Consider the following 19,088-nt stretch of genomic DNA (forward strand, 5'->3'; position numbering starts at 1 on the left):
TGCCCTTTGCATTTAAAGGCTGAGGAAGTGCTTAAAGGATAGACATCAGAAATGAAAAAAAAGAAAAAGAAAAATGTGACTAGTATCTTAAACATTTTTAGTTTTCTGGTACTTGTTTTCCCTCTGCAGTTTTTAAAAAGTTGAGTACTATTGTTGAATTGATTCCACATTCATTCTGCTTAACATCAGGAATGGAAAGCTACTACTCAATAAAAATATGTTTGTCATGCTAGTTTTCCATACTGGTTTTCCATATTTTATCATAGAGAAAATGCATTTTTTCACTTCTCATGTTTGCAACAGCAAAAACATTCCACTTTCTTTGAGATAATATAATTTCAGGAGAAGAGGAAAATATGTTCCTTGATAAACTGTGAATGTTTACGATACTATTTGGAATGTATTCCTTGCCACCTATGATATTTAAAATGTTTTTGAAAACATCTGTTCGCTTTGCAGTAACCAATATATAAAACATGGGTCCACAAACTGTGGTCCATAGCCCACTAGTCAGCCATGAGGGGTTTGCAACTGGGCACTGAAATAGCCTGCAAGTACGCGCACACACATCCTCATTTGCATGAGCAGCGGGCGAGCCCGTGCATGTGCGCTCCATTTGCACGAGCAACCGGTGCAAGTGCATGCTGCTGATGGAAATGGAGTTGCACGCATGCACACTTGTCATCCCTCCCCCCCCCCCCGGTCTGCAAGCCGGAAATGTTGGGGAACTCTAATATAGAAGATTTACCCTTCCCTCCCTTATTTCTTTTAATTGTATATTGATAATAATTTGAAATATGTGACTTTTAAAAACTATTATGAAACATAATATTGGATAAAGACTGTCTTACAACTGTTTGTTATATCATTTTGAAATGCTATCTTAGGATAGTGTACTGACATTTTAACCAGTAATATTCATAGTCACATATACCCCAAATACATGCTGTATCTACCTATTTAGTACTCTGTGTATCCTTTACTCACCAGGAAAGAACACAGGAAAATGAAGGAAACAAAATAGAAGTATGCAAACTCATTGCCACACTGATATCCTTTGAGATCTGCTTTTTCATCACAGAGTTTTCCACTTAGACAAGAGAGCATGATCTCATGCCAAGCCTCACCTGTGGCACTTCTGGGAAAGGGAGATGAAATAAGAACAGATAGTGAGCACTGGAAACTCAGCATAGAGGGAGCAGTCATATCACCATCTGAGGACAAGCGTGATACTAGTAATCAGAAGTCAGAAACTTGTGGGCTCAGGCAGTATTAAATGAATATAATATATATATAATATATATTATATAATATAACAATATAAACTATGTTAATTACAAAATTAACATTATAATGGATGAATTGTGGTAACTTTTTTCTTATACAGAACTAAGTCAGTTACTTTTTTTAAAACTAAGAAATAATTTCCATTACATTGTCCATTGAGCTACCAGTACAGTGTACAATTAATTTAGGTAAGCTTTATGTAGCAGAATAAATTAATTTTTGCATTAGATGAACGCTTCTTGGACTCTTGGTATCACAGTACTTTAACATGGTTTCCCTAGTGAAGTACAATGGCTGAGCCTCACCTAAAAAGAAGCATCAAAGCTTGAAAGAATGTGCGAAAATTATTGTGCTCAGTAATGGCAGGCAAGTCATCCTCAGACATATCCTCATCATGTTTAATGCTAATATTGCCAAAAACCTGCAGAAACAAAGATATACACAGATTTAAAAACTTGCAATTATCAAATGCAATTGAGAAAAAAATTGAACACTTTGGGAAAAGTAGGCACCATTGTCTTACAGAAAAATCAGTGCTTGAATATAAAAGCTTGGAGTGCTCCTTCAGCAAGAATGTGTAAATCAGCAACCAAGTTATTGTTCCAAGGGAAACACTTTACGAGTCTTTGCCAGCTGCAACAGAGCCAGAATGGCTTCTTTTGCCACTGATTAAAAGTAGTAGTGGAGGAATACCTTACCTGTTTGAACTACAGGTGTTTCTTGGGATGAGTTCACTGAGTCAAAGAATAAAAACAGATTTCCCAAGTATAAAGAATGAGGGCAACCCTGCTCTTTGAACTTTCTCTATGTAGGGAACTCTGGCAGATGTTTCCTACAGAGGTTCTCTTTCAGTCTTTCCCATCCTTCCTCCCTAATAGAAAAGGATTGGAGCTAGTTCTAAATCTGGAGCCATGCTAGTCCAAAGATAGTCCAATGAAACCCTGAAATCATATGATTAGGCTAAAATTTTTAGGCTAAATGTGTAATCAGGCTATTTCATACCACTACTTAAACATTGCTTTAAAATGTAAAAGATACTACATTAAGTAGTTTCAGACTGTACTAGAATATATGGAGCAAGCACTAACATGTTGCAAAGGAGATGGTTGTAGCAATAATAGGGCCGGGCTACTTACGGGACCGTCTACTGCTACCGGATACCTCTCACTGGCCCGTGCGCTCTCACAGAGAGGGACTCCTCAGGGTGCCGTCAGCTAGACAGTGTCGTCTGGCGACGCCCAGGGGAAGGGCCTTCTCTGTGGGGGCTCCCACTCTCTGGAACGAACTCCCCCCAGGACTCCGTCAACTTCCAGACCTCCGAACCTTCCGTCGCGAGCTTAAAACACACCTATTTATCTGCGCGGGACTGGACTAGTTTTTTAAATTTTCTAAATTTTAAATTTTTAAATTTTATAGGGGTTTTAATTGGTTTTAATATTTATATTATTTTTAATAATTAGGCTTTCTGAATATGTTTTCTTAATGGTTTTCTTAATTTGTATATATATGTTTTTTATCTGCCTGTGAACCGCCCTGAGTCCTTCGGGAGATAGGGCGGTATATAAATTTGAATAAATAAAAATAAATAAATAAATAATGTCATTCATTAATAATGTCACAAAATTATGGGTTTGTCAAAAACAGATCATGCCAGACAAACCTTACTGCATTCTTTCACAAGGTGACTAAGTTAGTGGACCAGCAAAATGCTTGGACATAGTATATTTTCACATAGTATACTTTCTTTAGTAAGTCATTTGATGAAGTAGACCACTACCTACTTCTTGGATAGAAAAATGTGGGATAGACATCACCATCACCATATGGATTTGTAACTGGCTGACAAACTGCAGTCAGCATGTAGTCCTTAATGGAACCACATCTACATGGAGGGAAGCATGCAGAGGGATACCCGAAGGCTCTGTCTTAGGCCCAGTACTTTTCAACATCTTCATAAATAATTTAAATGAAGGGATAGAAAGGGAATTCATCAAATTTGAAGATGATATCAAACTGTGGGAAATAGCCAACACTTCAGAAGCATTTAAGATCCAGAAAGATCTTGACAGACTTAAACACTGGGCCCTAACCATCAAAATGCAATTCAGTAGTGAGAAAAATAAGTTTTTTTCACTTAGGCAAGAAAAACCCAATACATAGTACAGAATAGGCTGTATGTGGCTCAAAAGCAGTAATTGTGAGAGGGCTCAAGGAGTCCTAATGGACAACCACTTCCCAAAAAGCCAATGTAGTCCTAGGCTACATCAAGAGAAGGACAGTATGAAGGTCAAATTCATTAGGTTAGTGCCGCTTTATACAGTTTTGGTAAGACCACACTTGGAATACTGCATTCAGTTTTGGTCATCATGAAACAAAAGGATGTTAGGAAAAAGTGAAAAAAGAGAAAAAGTGGAGAGAAGAGCAAAAAGTTGAACAGAGGGTCGGAGGCTAAATCATACGATGAACAGTTGCAGGAACTCAATATGTCTAGTCTAATAAAGAGAAGGAGTAGTGGTGACATGATAGCAGTCTTCCGGTATTTGAGGAGCTGATACAAAGAAATGGGGGTCAATTATTTTTGAAAGCAACTGAGGGAAGAACAAGAAGTAAGTGATGGAAACTTATTAAGGAGATATTCAACATATAATTAAGGAGAAATTTCCGGACAGTGAGAATAATTAACCAGTAGAATGGATTTGTTGACCCCGAAGATGGTATAAGTGTAGCCACATTTTATTGTAGCTTTTGTATGTTTTTTTAATTCGGTTTTAGGTTTGTAAGTAAATGAAGTTAATAATACTTCAGGATCGCCACTTTCAACTGTTGAAAGGGGAGTTGTAAAGATAAAGGGCGAATGTTATGTCTAGATGGCATTCCTTTCCTGTGGGAACAGAGAAGATGCCTGCAGCGGGACGAAAGTGGAGTTTGGAGTGACCAGACTGTGGGACTGAGGATTGATTGGAGATTTTAACTCAGGGGGGAAGTTTCATACTTTTGCTTTTACTGGGTGTAATTTCAGATCCTGTCCAGAGTTGGAATTACACCAAGCCCTTGCCAATTTAATGTGTACCTAATAAATAGACTTTGAAAAGAAGATGGATACCTTGGACTTTATTTTTTGGGACATGTTAATTGGAGGTTTGACATGGCTTGCCTCTAGAAGTTGTGCATGCTCCATCATTGGAGGTTTTTAGGAAGAAATTGGACAGCCATTTGTCTGGAATGGTATAGGGTCTCCTGCTTGAGCAGGGGGTTGATTAGAAGACTGCCAAGGTTCCCTCCAAGTCTGTTATTCTGTATTCTTCAGAGTTTTCCACACTTGCACAAGGCAGCACAGCCTCTCACTGGGTGATGTCTCTCAAATTCTAAAGGCCTAAAATAAAATCAATTGGGCTACCAACCCCAAACCATCACACTCCTCCAAGAGCAAGCATAACAATACTCCACATGAGATAGTGCCTTACCTGCATTCCTATAATGGCGTAGATAAAAAACAGCATTGCAATCAGCAAACACACATATGGAAGGGCCTAATAGAATGAAATAAAAGCATATATTTTCTAAATTTATTTTTTTAAAACAATCACACTGGTTTTACTGGGAATCAACACTTTGCTTCTTGCAAACTTTAGTTGTTCCCAAAGGCTCAGTGCTGTTTTTTTGTTCAATGTAGTAATAATTAACTACCGTATATACTCGAGTATAAGCCGAGTTTTTCAGCACATTTTTTGTGCTGAAAAACGTCCCCTCGGCTTATACTCGGGTCTATACGGCTTATACTCAAGTTTTTTTTTTTTTAAGCCCCTCGGCTTATACTCGAGTATATACGGCTTATACTCGAGTTTTTTTTCCTTTTTCACATTTTACGGACTGAAGCCCTGCCGGTGCAGTGAGAGGCGGGCGGGGAGCCGCCAGCCTTCTCAGCTGAGGGAGGAGGGTTTCAACCGGTAGGTGCCTCATTTCCCACCCTCGGCTTATACTCGAGTCCCCAGTTTACCCCAGTTTTTGGGGTAAAATTGGGGACCTCGGCTTATACTCGGATCGGCTTATATTCGAGTATATACGGTATATTACTTTTTTTTTACTAATTCCTGTTGCATACTACTATGACTACAAAAATTTTGCTATAACTGCTTTTATGTAAAAACACGAACTCTTAGAAAAATATTCATGAGATATAATTCCACTGACACCATAATGAAAATCATGTTTCAAAGTTACAGTTAATAGCTAGAGATTGAATAGAAATGGAAGAGGCAGAGTTGTAAAGATGCCAAGTCTGGGTCCTTAGCTTTTACATCTTTGTATTTTTATTCCCTGTCCCAAACACTTTAAATTAACAATGCAGTACCTTTGATCATTACCTTAAAAGATTGGACAAAGGTCCAGAGCAGAATGCGGATGGTATAGCCTTGTCGGAGCAGCTTAATGAGACGGGCAGCTCGAAACAGCCTCAGAAAACTCAGGTTGATGAAGTTGTTCTGGGGAGATGAAGGAAAAATACACAAGCAAGATCAGAATGGGGTGCAGAAACTAAAGATCCAGGAACTGGTTAAAAAAACAAATTCAAACCAACACTGCACTGGTTAGTAAAATTAATAAGGGTAATTAAATAGCAAAGAAAGGAAGAGAGTAATCCATAGGTTAGTTGTTAACATTATGATTGGTTCTGATTGGGTATTTTTATTCTTTTAAATCTTATTTTACCAGATTTTTTAGCAACTAAAGGTCCTTGGACCAAAGTGAAATATAAAGGAAAATAATAGAAAAGAGGGTCACCTCCAACCCCCAAATAATCTAACTGGAAAATCAGTGATAGCTCATCAATACAAATATGCATCTTGTGAAATTATCCACAACCAAATGCTTCGATTATTATTATTTTTTGATACAAGTAGGTAGAGTTTTACCATGTGGCTTCAAGTTACATGTGTTTAGAATAGATAAACCTGGAGAAAACCAAAAGCAAGACAAGTGTCCTGAGAAAAAGACACTTGAGGGAGGAGTGGAGAATTGCAATTAAATATATAACGATCTGGATGTAAAATGCATCTGTTAGCCAATGAAGAAATAAGGTAGACATTTTTTGTTTTTTGTTTTGCTTCTGGCAAAGTAGAAAAAAGAATATACAGCTCTGGGATGCATTTTTACATGTTTTACTTGACCCAGAGCCACTGAGAGCTGTAAATATTCAAAGAATGTGAAGGTTAAGTTCAAGAACCTATGTTTTAGATCCACTAGAGAGGGTTAAATATTTGAATAACATCTTTACTTGATGCATCATGGACCCTTGCTGGCTCACAAATTAATCATATGGGAACTAGTTTTGCTACATTAGATACAAAGAAATATATAATGTAGTTTCAGTGATTATTATCATGGTTGACAATCCTGCCGATTCTAGTAGATCAAAAGACTTCTATGATGTTGCTTCATCATGTGATATTGTTGTATGTACCTCTGGGTTTCTATGAAATATACATCCCAAGACTAAATGTAACCTTATAACAGGTGCTTCAGAGCCCATTATTACACAAACAAACTTCCAATAAAACTGTACACACAAAAAAAGACACAGACACTACATATGTGATGTGGATGTTCAATATGTATCTGACTTTGACTTCAAACAAAGATAAAAGAGTTGCCATGCAAGTTACATAGTAGACATTCTAAGACATCTAGTATTTCAGCTGAAAATCCCTATGTAGGCAAGCTTTACTACTTCTCAAGAATCTGCTTGCTACATATTGTGTCTCTGTGTGATTTTCAAGAAGCAACAAGTTCTTCCATCTTTAACTCACTGAGAAATAGGATTTCTGTGGTTATGCAAGACGTAAGAATAGCATGACAATATATAAAGGGAGTCACACAAATATTAAAACTTCCAGACCAGCATAAATTGGCCTTCATGCAGAAGGAATGAGAGACAGGCAGAGTAAGTGCCATACATGTTTATTGAGGAAAAGTGAGGTTTATTCTGCTCATGAACCTTAAGAATTTCCAGGTTATATGATAGCTACAGTCACTATTCAATAAGAACATTATAATAGACAGGGCATACTCATTCCTTCCCACTGCTAGTTTCACTCTCTCACACACACTACATTTTTCCTAACTCCCAAGTTAATACTGCCAAAATCTGATTTTATACACCTTGAAGCTATGGTAGGATATCAGCTTAAGGGGAAAATACTACATTTAAAACAACAGAGCTGATGACCTAATGCTTTCTCATTATTGGGTAGAAACATGAGAAAAGTGGGAGCATGGGCTGTAATTTAAAAAATTACTTTTAGAAAGCAACTGACATGCAGACAGCAACAGACAAACCAAACCATAAATTCCATCTGAATATTATCATATTAAATTATTTCTTCACTATAGGAATATATTAATAATTTTAGTTACACTTACATTAAATTAAATTACAAGAGAATTCACTAGAAAATTAATTCAATCAATGTTTAGTTTAAAATGAAGTGCCGTGTAACTTGCATGGCACTTAAGCAAACTTTCTTGAATTCCTTAGAATATCTGCCTCTTTTAGTGAAATCCACTTGGAAGCCCATACTGTATCTTCTCCTCCAAGATAGATTCAGAAGCTTAAACAATACTTCATCTGATTCCAGAATTGTGCAGTTTGCATTTCTTGAACTTTGACACATTAAGTGCAGCAAGAATATCTCAAATTGCAATTACTAACCCTTGCAAGGTATGTATGTTTGTGTTAAGATTTATAAACTGTTTCACTCCAGAGGGTCTCAGCAGGACACAAATTGATGAATGAGGAAGAGATTAGGCTTTGTTTTGCTTCTAAATGCTGCATTAAGGGCATCTTTGTTCATGGGCTCCATGACTATTATGATCTTTCTCAGATATTAGAGTTAACATATCTTGTAAGTACCATATTTAAAGCCACCCAGAGGCTTTGATTGGAGCAGGAGATAAATCTGGTAAAGAAAGAATCAAACAAATAAGGAATTTGTATGTAGACTTTATTTTGGACAGATGTCCATTTGGCATACAGCAGACTTGTTAATATTCCTATCTTATGCAGGGAAGAACAGTCCATTCTCCAAATCTGATTTATCTAAATATTTAGATAAGTATCTAAGGGAGCAATATCTTTGAAATTTTTACATACTGTAGGCTTTTAATTGGTCACTATCCACTTCATCATGAGTGTGAAAGGCAATTCTAAAAGGCAAGCACATACACACAGAAGGAACACATATAGATTAGGGATCTTCCTGTCATCAACCGGAGGAAATGCTTTTTGATATTTGGAAAAGCAAAGATGACCTATATGATAATACAATTGCACAGATATGAAAGGAAACAAAGGCAACAAAAATATCCCCCAATTGGTCATTGACAGTGAAAAAGTCTCCCCTTTGAGAATATCTGGATTATAAAAGATGGCGGGAAGGTATCTTGGCTGGAATTAGGCAAGAATTTATCAAAGCTTCAAAGGAAATGTTCCAAAAATAATTTTGCAGCATTTCCTTTGGAGCCTAAACTGCTAACAATTAAGTGGCTCAAATGATCCAATCACCACAGTTCTACCAAAAAGTCGTACCTGTTTTGATCAGCTAGTATGGTACAAACTAGAGGGGGAACATTTCTTTCAATAGATCAGAAAGACAGAACACAGCACACCTCTGAGTTAGCTTACTGGGACAAGATTTGGCAATACTCTTTAGTTCCAGATATACAGTACATAAACTTTATATGATGGTACTATAAACTATTTTTTCTTTAACCACATGGCTAGTAGTTTATATCACAATGTTTTACTCAATAGCTTTTATGTAATGGCTTAGGCATGGCTCAGATACTTGGGTCATCAGTATGTGGATGATAGCTAGCTATATTTGATAGTTATATTGTCAACTGGAATCTATGTCCGACTTTGAAAAATGCAAGGCAAGGTATCCTTTAAATTATGGGAATGGTGGGAGCAAATGCCAGATTAAAGCTGCCATGAGCATAGAAAGGAATTGTACTTTTATATCCACAGATGCAACATCCTAGTATGCAATAGATTCTAATCTAACCATTCCATGTGAAGTATCTGCCAATTTTAAGTCAGGGGTTCTTACAATGAGGGTCAATGCTACTACACCCAGTTTTCCTCCTGCATGGTTGAGCAGTGGTAGAGGATTTTGATCCTTTCCACACATATTATTAATTGGAATGTTTATTTCAATGTTTAATACAACTTATTATAATGTGTGTTTATGAGCTGCTTTTGAAAATATTTTAGAAACTATGTCCAGCACAGAATATTGCAGCCAGATTGTTATTCAGAACTTTGGTACAAACTGTCCTTTTATTGTTCTTTATTCACTTCAGAATCTCTGTTCCTGATCACAGATCAGGGGCCTGGCAATATGAGAAGGTTCTCTGAGGAATCTAACCTGAGATTTCATGAAAAACTATCAGTTTGTAAGCAAATTAATTTACTAGAGTATTTTCCTTTAATGTAGGAGATATACATACAGAACCTTCAAGTCCATGTAACAAAATAACCAGCTGTGATTAATATGCACCCTGATTATTGGTCTGGATAGCATTCCAAATTTCAGCTCAGTCAGAAATGCCTTGGCTGGCTTTAAACCAAGAGAATATATGAGCCTATTTGGTGAAAATATCAGTTTTAAATAGACTATTGCCATTCCAGTTGGTGGCAATACAAGGTACACCTTAACAGAGGTGAATATGCTTTGGAACTTCCTTTTTTAGGGAATCATTTGGCTCTCATTTTGATACTTTAAAATATGCTGCTTTGAAAGCCTTTTGGGCCAGAAATGAACAATAAATAAATAAATAAATAAATATTATTTCAGGTATTCGCATTCACTATTATGACTTTAGGCTGAATAGTGTGCAGTGTAATAAAATAAATTTGTTTGAATTTTACTTTGTAAAAATTGGCTAAATTTCTAGAAAGGTTAGAGTGTCATCAGAATCTGAAGACAATTGATGTTCAGCTTTTCATTAACTTTCAATATAAGATAATAATGCTTTAATTAATTCTAAGAAGTATTATTGTATACAAATCACATTCTATTGTAAAGATTCATATTATTCCAGTAATAACTCTAAGAGAAAATGGATTTTACAAAATATTAATAAAAGAGTTTAGAGAAATACATTTTTATAAGCTTATTATTCCTTGGGAGTTTGATTTGGTTTTGATAGCTTTTTCACGACCAACAATTTCTTACAGCATTCTGAATTCATAGATTAACTAAAGCAGTACTTCCATCTGTAATCTCTTCCTTCTTTTGCAAAGTATGTTTAAATAACCCTTTCAATGCTAAAGAAATGAATATCAAACTGCAAAATCGAGATTACACTTTTAAAAAATTAAAAAATAATATTGGTTCTATTAGTATAGCTGTTTCCTTACCCCTGCTAATCTGGGCACATTCATTATTTATAGACTAACGAACAAAATAAAACCCACTAAACACTCTGTAAATGCTCAGGTATGTGTATGCTTTCACACACATACAGTTTAATGGAAGGGAAGTAGTCAGCAAAGTTTTCAATTTGTCATTCTACTTTCCTAATCCTGAGCCTCATCTTCATTGTGCTTTATATTTTGTAAAAGCTATTCAGGACCCAAAATTCCTCAGTTTTTCTGCAGACAATATGAATATAATGCTGATTACTAGCCCATGTTGGAAGTCTGCATTTAATTCATTTAAGCCTTGAAAAGCAAGGTCAGTCTGATCATCCTAAAACTGTGACTAGTCCAGGGCTTTGTTATGCTGTATCAACTTTCTCCAACCTGGTACCCCTCCAGTGTGTAGGAATTCACATACCGCCCACCCTCCCCAACACATATGATAGCAGAACATGCCCTGGATTTGGTGAACGTAATAATGTACTGTCTCAGAATTTATAATCAGATATCCCTCCTTGCCCAACTCTTGTAAACACACACAAAAAAGATCTGTTATTGATTTTTCCAGCATCTTTTTCTTCACTTCAAAACTATTAGCTGTCTGGTTGTGAAACAGCATGGGGAAGAAATTGTGAGGGAGAAATTCTATCTTGATTGAAATAATAACACAGCCTAGCTCAGGAAAAGAAAGGATATGAATATTTTCCCTTTTGTTTTTCCATGGGGCAAACAGGGAAAGGGCTGGAGATTGAATAGGGAAATAAGAAAGCTTCTTACTGATGATTTCAAAGAAACAGTTATAGGAAGATCTGAATATCTGTATCTCTACACCTTGGATTAATGGAATGACCCAACCACATCTGATATAGGTATCTAATAAAGCAATACCAAAACAGTCCTATTAATGAAGGTTGCATTAATTCAGCTTCATCTGTTGAGTATTTTGCATTCCTAGGAAATTTAACTTCTTGTCGTTAGTTGCAAAGTCGTGTCCGACCCATCGCGACCCCATGGACAACGTTCCTCCAGGCCTTCCTGTCCTCTACCATCCTCTGAAATCCATTTACGCTCATGCCTACTGCTTCTGTTCTATTTTGTTAAGATGTCCTACTTGACAGACTTAAATGCTAATTGCTCCTCGATATGTATATATCTCTTTTGGAAAGTGCAAGTTAATCCTAACCTTAATCTACTCTTTGATTTCAATCAATGGCAAATTGCATACTAAAAGGACTTAACAATTAATAATAATCACATTAAAGAGTCAGATTAAGATTGGTATAAGTACCTTTCTAGAGGGACATTGGCATCTTTATTCCAAAATAAACTGTCTTCTAATTTTCTGCCAAAATAAAGGTCTTTAATAAAATGAGTTCACAAATATTAGGTCTACCTATATATTAACCTTTTAATGAAGAACTAAAAATGTGGAATTGATTGTTGACATCTTAAATTTGTTTGTGGAGGAAGAAGGAAATTATTAACAGGTGAATAAATAAGTCTCACAAGATTATCCTTGTACTACTCCTATTTTGATTTTTCTGATTTCTCTCCTGTTATGAATTTAATATGGTGAATTTCTTGTGTGTCAATTTTATTCCCCACTCTTTGCGGAATGCGTCCCTCCCCCAGAATGTCATGCTCACCAGTTTTGAACTTACCCCAAACTCTGTCACTAAGATGTCTGTGATGCTACCCAGAACTGTGACAAAATCAAAGATATTCCAGGCATCACGGAAATAATTCTATAAAGAAAGAACAAAACAAAGGACGAAAAGGAACAGCCACACAGCAGCAAACAGGTGACAACATTTAGTCACGACGGAAGCAACAATAACAAAAACAGAGAAATTTCCACTCTAGCTACCTTCTCCCCTAATAAACTGTGAGTTATCGTTTTAGTATACTCCAATTCTTACTATTCAAATTACAAAGGCACTTCCATTAAGAAGGATTCTTTGTTTAAATCATCCTTTTTTTCTGAAACAGTGGCAGTAGGGCAAATACTATAGGTTTCTGGGTATGGGACCTGGCTATGTAACACATGTTACATAGCCAGGTCCCATACCCAGAAACCTATAGTATTTACCTTTAGTATTGGTCATAAATATGATTGCAGAATATGAGAGTAGGGGAAAGCTTGCTTACAAAATATGCTGGGTGAGCACCTGAAGCAACCCAGTGAAGCCAAGAAATGTATGCCTGCCTTGCAAGCAACCAGCAACTATGCACAACTTTCCTAATTCCACTACATTTATCTGTAGGACACTCACATGAACATCTATAAAATAAATACAACACACATGAGCTTAATATGATTTTTGCACCTGGGCAGCATTCCATTAAAGAACAAAAAGCTAAAGGTTTCTAAAGTCTGACTAAGTAATGACAAAGCTGTTGATAAGCTCATTAGAAAAGCAAACAGAAAGATGTTAGGAAGAGTAAGATCTTAAATCAAGTAATTTTACTGGGGAGAATAACCTTAGCAGAAATATAAAACATAGCAGTGAGGAGTAGGAAGGTTATTTTTAGCCATCAAAAATGTAGTACTGTTAATTATCATTGCTTAAGATACCATTTATTTAGAAGCATCTGTTGCCTGAAGAGCTGGCAATCAGGAAGGTAAAGAGTGGGGAAAGACTAAAGATTCAGAATTATTACACATTGATTCAGAATTATTACACACTGACCCTTACGCGGCAAGTAATACTTTGTGCAATGACAGTCTAAAGGTGTATTTTTGTTTGTTTAAAGGTCGGTTGGTCTTGTGGAGTCTTATTTCCCTGATGAAATTCTCACAATATCAATTGTAACAAATTACTGTTCCTATAAAATTATGGTGGTTTTTATTTTCCTTTTAAATGTCCACAGACACTAATTAAATTTTTGGTTCAAGATTTGTCTGGGTATATTTTTTTCCAATGGAGAGCCAAGATTTTTACCATGGACTCAACATTGAAAACATGCACTATTTTTTTTTTAGCTTTTGCTCAAGTGGAAGGATCAACACCTTCATCAAGAATAGGCTAACAAACAACTAATATTTGCACATAACGTTTTCAGTTTTCAGGTGACTATTATTTCTGAGGAGTCATAATTTTAAATATATTTTTATTTTAAATTAAAAGTGTTAATTGTAATTAAAAGTTTAAAAGAACATTAACTTGGATATATGAAATATATATAATTAGTTCTACAGCAAGGGAAGCCAATCACTTGTCTGTTTTCTATACCCCTAGTAAATTACAGATTATTCCAATGACCTTCAATGGCCAATTTCTGACATTCTTGTAGCATTATATAGAAGACAATAACTGAGAATCCTGAGAACCTATAGTGGGGTAGATGTTTTAAATAGTTACCTTTTTTTAAAAAAAAGTGTAATCTATTTTTTCCTGTTTCTTATGGTAAGGTATGCTTCTTATATTTTACGGTAGAATTTGTATATTCTAGCAGGAGTGATACTTACCAGCACTCCAAAGGCAATGATTTTCAGAATACATTCCAAGGAGAACAGGGCAGTGAAGACAATGTTGAACATCCTTAATAAATTATCGTAAAGATTTGTTGCATTGTAGAACTACCGAAGGGGAGGTATGAGGGAGAGACAAGAGAGAAAGAAAGCACAATCATGAATTAAACTAGCATGATCTGAACAATGATCTGAAAGTCTAGGTCTAGGACCAAAGTAAGATTTATGCTATTAAGAAGACTCAGGTTTGTCCACAGTTCAGGAATTAGTCAGCAGGGCCAGTCAGTAGAATTAAGGAGAGATCAATAGGGTAAGATAAACAGGAGCTCAAATAATTATATGAGGTACATGTGCACGTGCATCTGTGTGCATGGGTATACAGTATGTATGATGTATGGACAAGTCAAGATACATAGGATATATATTCAGTGTAGGTAGTACCAATTCATAGCAATTTCTACTTACTTTCATCATTAAGACAATGGTGTTTAGGGCAATCATGGCCATAATGGTGTATTCAAAAGGAGGGGAAACCACAAACTGCCACATACGGTACTGAAAGCTCTGCTTGTTTTGAGGCATGTGTCGGGTTAGTGGCTTGGCGCTGATAGCAAAATCAATGCAGGCTCGCTGTGAAAAAAAGGAAGAAACAACAGTCAGGGATCTACAGTATTAGTTTCCTTCAAGCCAAAAAAAAAAAACCATGCTAAGGAAAGAAGTCCCAGAATGTATGTTACACTGAAAGCTTTTGTTGCAGCTACAAGTACATTGCCTAATCGTATTACCAAATTATGTTAATGATTTGGTTTGTGTTTCCCCCAGTGCCTCCCTCATATTGTTGTCTTAAATGAATCATTTTTGAGCATGGCCTTTGGCACACCTTCACATGCACCAGCCATTCTAGGCAAAAAAGGAAGTACACATTCCTATATTAAATATGGGCCGGGGGAGCTTAAATAACACCTATCCTACAAATTTAACTCTAACTCAATTGTATTAAAGTCTGTTTGGCCTTCTTGCTCTCCACTCTTAAGGATTATAAGCATTATAATAATGCTTTTCATCAGAATAGATACCAATATGTACAAGTAATATAAGACCTTTCCTCATCACTATATAAATGTGCTTTCCTTGAGTTTCTAAGATGACACACACTTTTTGCTTCCATACTTTTTGCTGCCCTCACTGTTAAGGCTGGTTCTGCCTCAGCAGTGAAGTAGCAACTGGTGGTTTTTTCCACAGATTTAATGTAGAACAAATTAAGAAGAGAGATTGGTGGACATCTTGGCAGTAGGAGAAACAGTGACAACACTTCCTCATTAAAGAGGGAGACAAGTTTCAAAAGATGGCTAGACCATTTGCCCAAACCTGACCTTAACTAGCTGGTCTGCAGACAAGGGAGCATACCTGCTTTACTGGATAGAGACACCCACTACCCCTTACACAGATGCCATGTGCATGAGGCTAGCATCATCTAGAATCCTCTCCTGAGCCTTTGAGGGGTGACAGTTCTGTCTAATACACAAATGGTGCTCTCTTGCATTACTGAGTAATACCCTCCCTTGCATGTTAAGCTTATGGTCCAATCCATGTGATGTAGTGCTGCCCTGTGAAATATTTCATCTACAGGCAATATTGGAAACTTTATAGACAAAGCTCACTAACCTTTCCTTGCTTCTCCTGCCATCCTTGCAAGTCCTGGGAGGACTAGCAATATATATACTGTATATAGTGTACACACACACACACGGAGGGGTGGGTGGCTCTATAGACACCATTCCCATAGATCACTTCTGGGACCAGGCTTTATAGACAACATTCCCATAGATCACTTCTGGGACCAGAGAACTGGCACCTACAGAATTACTTCTCCCCTAATAGTCTTAAAGCCTTCTGACCCAGATCTGTTTTTAAAAGTAACTTTATCCACTTCTCCTACTAGCTGGAAAAAAAAAGTGCCAGTCCAAGGATGGGGACAATCATAGGAAGAAGGTGGGGAGAAGTGACAAGCAAGATGGTGAGAGAATTTAAATTGTTACTTCTTCATCTGTTACCCATTTTTCACAATCTTGTGGTTTTACCCATTTTTCACAATCTTGTGGTTTTGAGTACATCAGGTGGATTCAAAAATAGCACTTCTTTCTTCTCCTTCTAGCCTGAAAAGTGTGTATGTTGCTATTTGTAAAAACCAATTCACTCCTGCAGCCTGAGCCAAAATGCCCATGGAGGGCAATGCAACATGATCAGAGGGGACGCACAAGCCAACAGCAGCCTAAAATGGCCAATAGGAACTAGGCAGATTTCAATATTCCTAGTATCACGGAGGAATCATTTATCATTTAGGAAGATTTGTGTCTGAAGAGAAAAAAATCTCTAACCACCTGAATATCTTTCAGCAGCCTATGTATTAGGCTAGAAATGACAGAGATATCATGAAGATATTGATGGTTAACAATGTTTGTGCCATAGGCAGTGAACTTTGAACAGCTCTATATTACACCTGGGGACAATGCACCATTAAGTCTGTGGAGATTCTCAGTCACGGTTATCCCAAAGGTTCTTTTTCAAAAGTCAACTGGACTTTCTTGTTTTTTCCCCCCTTAAAAATGTTTGAACTGAAGAAGCCTCTTGGATGAGAAGCAAAATATTTTCGAAGAAAAACACCCAGAAAGTCTAGTTGTCTTTTGAAACTTCATCTTAAGAGCATTTGTTTGCATTATTTTTTAAAGACATGAATATCACAATGGAGAGCAAGCAAGACTAAATGGCAATTTGTTCTTAGATCTGGTATCGTTTTAGCTGTAACTCACTACATAGTTGAGGTTTTGGCCATGGTAATATATATTACAGATTGTAAAGGTGGCAGTAATTAGAAAGCCTGAATAAAAATAAATTTCAGAAAATAATTTTGTAATAACAGCTAAGAAGATAAAGTCTGATATTTTAGACATTGATCCAAAAGTCTAGAGCCTTGTCCAAAAATCAAACCTGTCTTTCAGTCCACAGAACAGAAGCATAGGAAACTTTGTGTCATGAGATGCAGGTCAAAAAATGGAAGAATTGTTTCGAGCAATGAAAGAGGCCTGAGGGATGCTTGTTTATAACAAGAGTTGCTGCCCTTGACTAGTACAGCTGGTGGAGCTAATTAGCATCAAATAAAGTACCTTGTTCTAGTCCAAAGTCCTTGTCCTCATTTGCATCTAACTATGGCATAAATATGCCCTGGCACCATCTTTTGTTCTGTTCCCCCCTCCCCCGTTTCCATCCATGAATGAGTCACATTTAAGTTGTCCTTCGCCTATACTATTATTAAAACAGTGTTTGCCCTCTTGAACTGACAGCATCCGAAGACAATATCAGGCTTTTCTTTGCAAACACTATTAACTAGGATGGCACAGGCAGGAATTTAATAAGGCAGATTGCTAATAAGTAGGACTATTGCATAAAGTAATGTAGATATTAGGAAACAACTCATGGAATTGCTATGTGTCAAATGAAAGCCCCACTTACAGTAAAATCAAGGTTCCAACTCTTGCACTTCTTTTCTCTTGCCCGTAGAGTGGACAGGCTTGAGGATTCTCTTTTGAGCAGAAACATGGTTTCCTCTCATTTCTGTTGTTATAGAAATGGACTTGTCTAGTTTTGGATTATTTGCCTATCCAGAACTAGCTTTCATGCTACCTCACCTTTCAGGTTCTCCTTTCCCCACCCCATTCGTGGAAGAGCTTGGCGCTTCTCCCTTTGTTCCGTCTTCCCTCGCCTCCGTCCGAGCGATGGCTTAATTAGCCGGCACTATCAGCTCTGGCAACAAAAGAGCGAGCATCTGCCAAGTGGCTCTGTTATCTCCCTCAACGCCGATGAGTCACCCAAGAACAAACTTCAGCTCTTAGTTAAGCAGTTAATCTGCCTGCTATGAAGAGACACAGCAGCTCAGCACTTCCTAGGCCTGCCCCACACCTGCTTCTCTTGTTCCCACCTCTCCTGCCTATGAAATCTAGGGTCCAGCCAGGCCTGATTGCCATCAGCTGGGTCTGGAGGTGTGGCCGGGGGGGAAGAGTCAGGGGACGGAGGCCTCGTTATCTCTTCCACCTGGTCTGCCTCTGGCTCCTGGAGCTGAGCCAGGGAAGCTGGTGCTCCCGAGGTAAGTCCTGACGGCCCTTCCCCCTCATTTTCCAAGTCACTTTCTGGCAGGAGGCCCGGCTCGGGGGGCGCAGACACAACACCCTTCCTTTTCTCCAGCATGAGTGAACCAGGAGGATCCAGGACTTTTCCACTGCTTCACAGATTGGTTGCTCAAGCTGAAGAATTCCCCTCTCCCTCCCCCGCGCCCGCCCGCAATCCAGAATGCTGGAGGATAAGGAATTTGTCTCCTCTTTTTGAGGAAACCTGAAGGAGACTATAGGCAGAGAGAAAATCCAACATTGTAACCTCCTGTTTAGGCACTTTTCTGACAACCAACAGATGATAGGGAAGTGATTCCAGTGTTATGTATCTTAACTCCAGTAGAATATTCCAGTCCAGAACTTGTTGTTCCAGGGATAAGAAGCGGAAAAGTGTCAATCCCATCCTGGGAATCAGAGGTAGGTAGAACAGGAATGGCTTTTACAGATTTGCCTATTATCCTCATCCAGAAATCTACTGATGGATGCAGATGCAGTTCAGGTTCTCTCTTGGCAAAAATCCCTTCCCTGTTCCTCAAATCTGCTCCCTCCTCCTCAGAATTCAAGTTGATAGGTGCTGTACCCAGACTGCAAGGGCAGAGAAAGTTGAATTTACATGCAATTTCCAGCAGCGATGGGTAATGGTGGTCAGCAGTTTGCACTAGAAAGCCCTGGCAAAATATAGTTGTTTTTCAAGGAGCTGGTGTACTGCCTGAAGTTCTTGTAGAAAGTACATGACCCCAGGCTGGGA

The 19,088-nt window shown here is 37.6% G+C and overlaps 1 protein-coding gene across 1 annotated transcript in view; it reads right to left on the reverse strand.

Annotated features, from left to right (window-relative positions):
• Nucleotides 1–19,088, reverse strand: part of CACNA1A (calcium voltage-gated channel subunit alpha1 A) — a 151,158-nt gene that overhangs the window by 73,021 nt on the left and 59,049 nt on the right. The window contains exons 19-25 of the mRNA XM_058168527.1: nucleotides 14,643–14,807; nucleotides 14,175–14,285; nucleotides 12,367–12,450; nucleotides 5,652–5,768; nucleotides 4,752–4,817; nucleotides 1,593–1,708; nucleotides 988–1,138 (exon numbers count right to left, since the gene is read on the reverse strand). Of these exons, the coding sequence (XP_058024510.1) occupies nucleotides 988–1,138; nucleotides 1,593–1,708; nucleotides 4,752–4,817; nucleotides 5,652–5,768; nucleotides 12,367–12,450; nucleotides 14,175–14,285; nucleotides 14,643–14,807 (810 nt within the window). The remainder of the gene's footprint in view (nucleotides 1–987; nucleotides 1,139–1,592; nucleotides 1,709–4,751; nucleotides 4,818–5,651; nucleotides 5,769–12,366; nucleotides 12,451–14,174; nucleotides 14,286–14,642; nucleotides 14,808–19,088) is intronic.

This window comes from Ahaetulla prasina, chromosome 2 (genome assembly GCF_028640845.1).
Source record: "Ahaetulla prasina isolate Xishuangbanna chromosome 2, ASM2864084v1, whole genome shotgun sequence".
Taxonomy (NCBI): domain Eukaryota; kingdom Metazoa; phylum Chordata; class Lepidosauria; order Squamata; family Colubridae; genus Ahaetulla; species Ahaetulla prasina.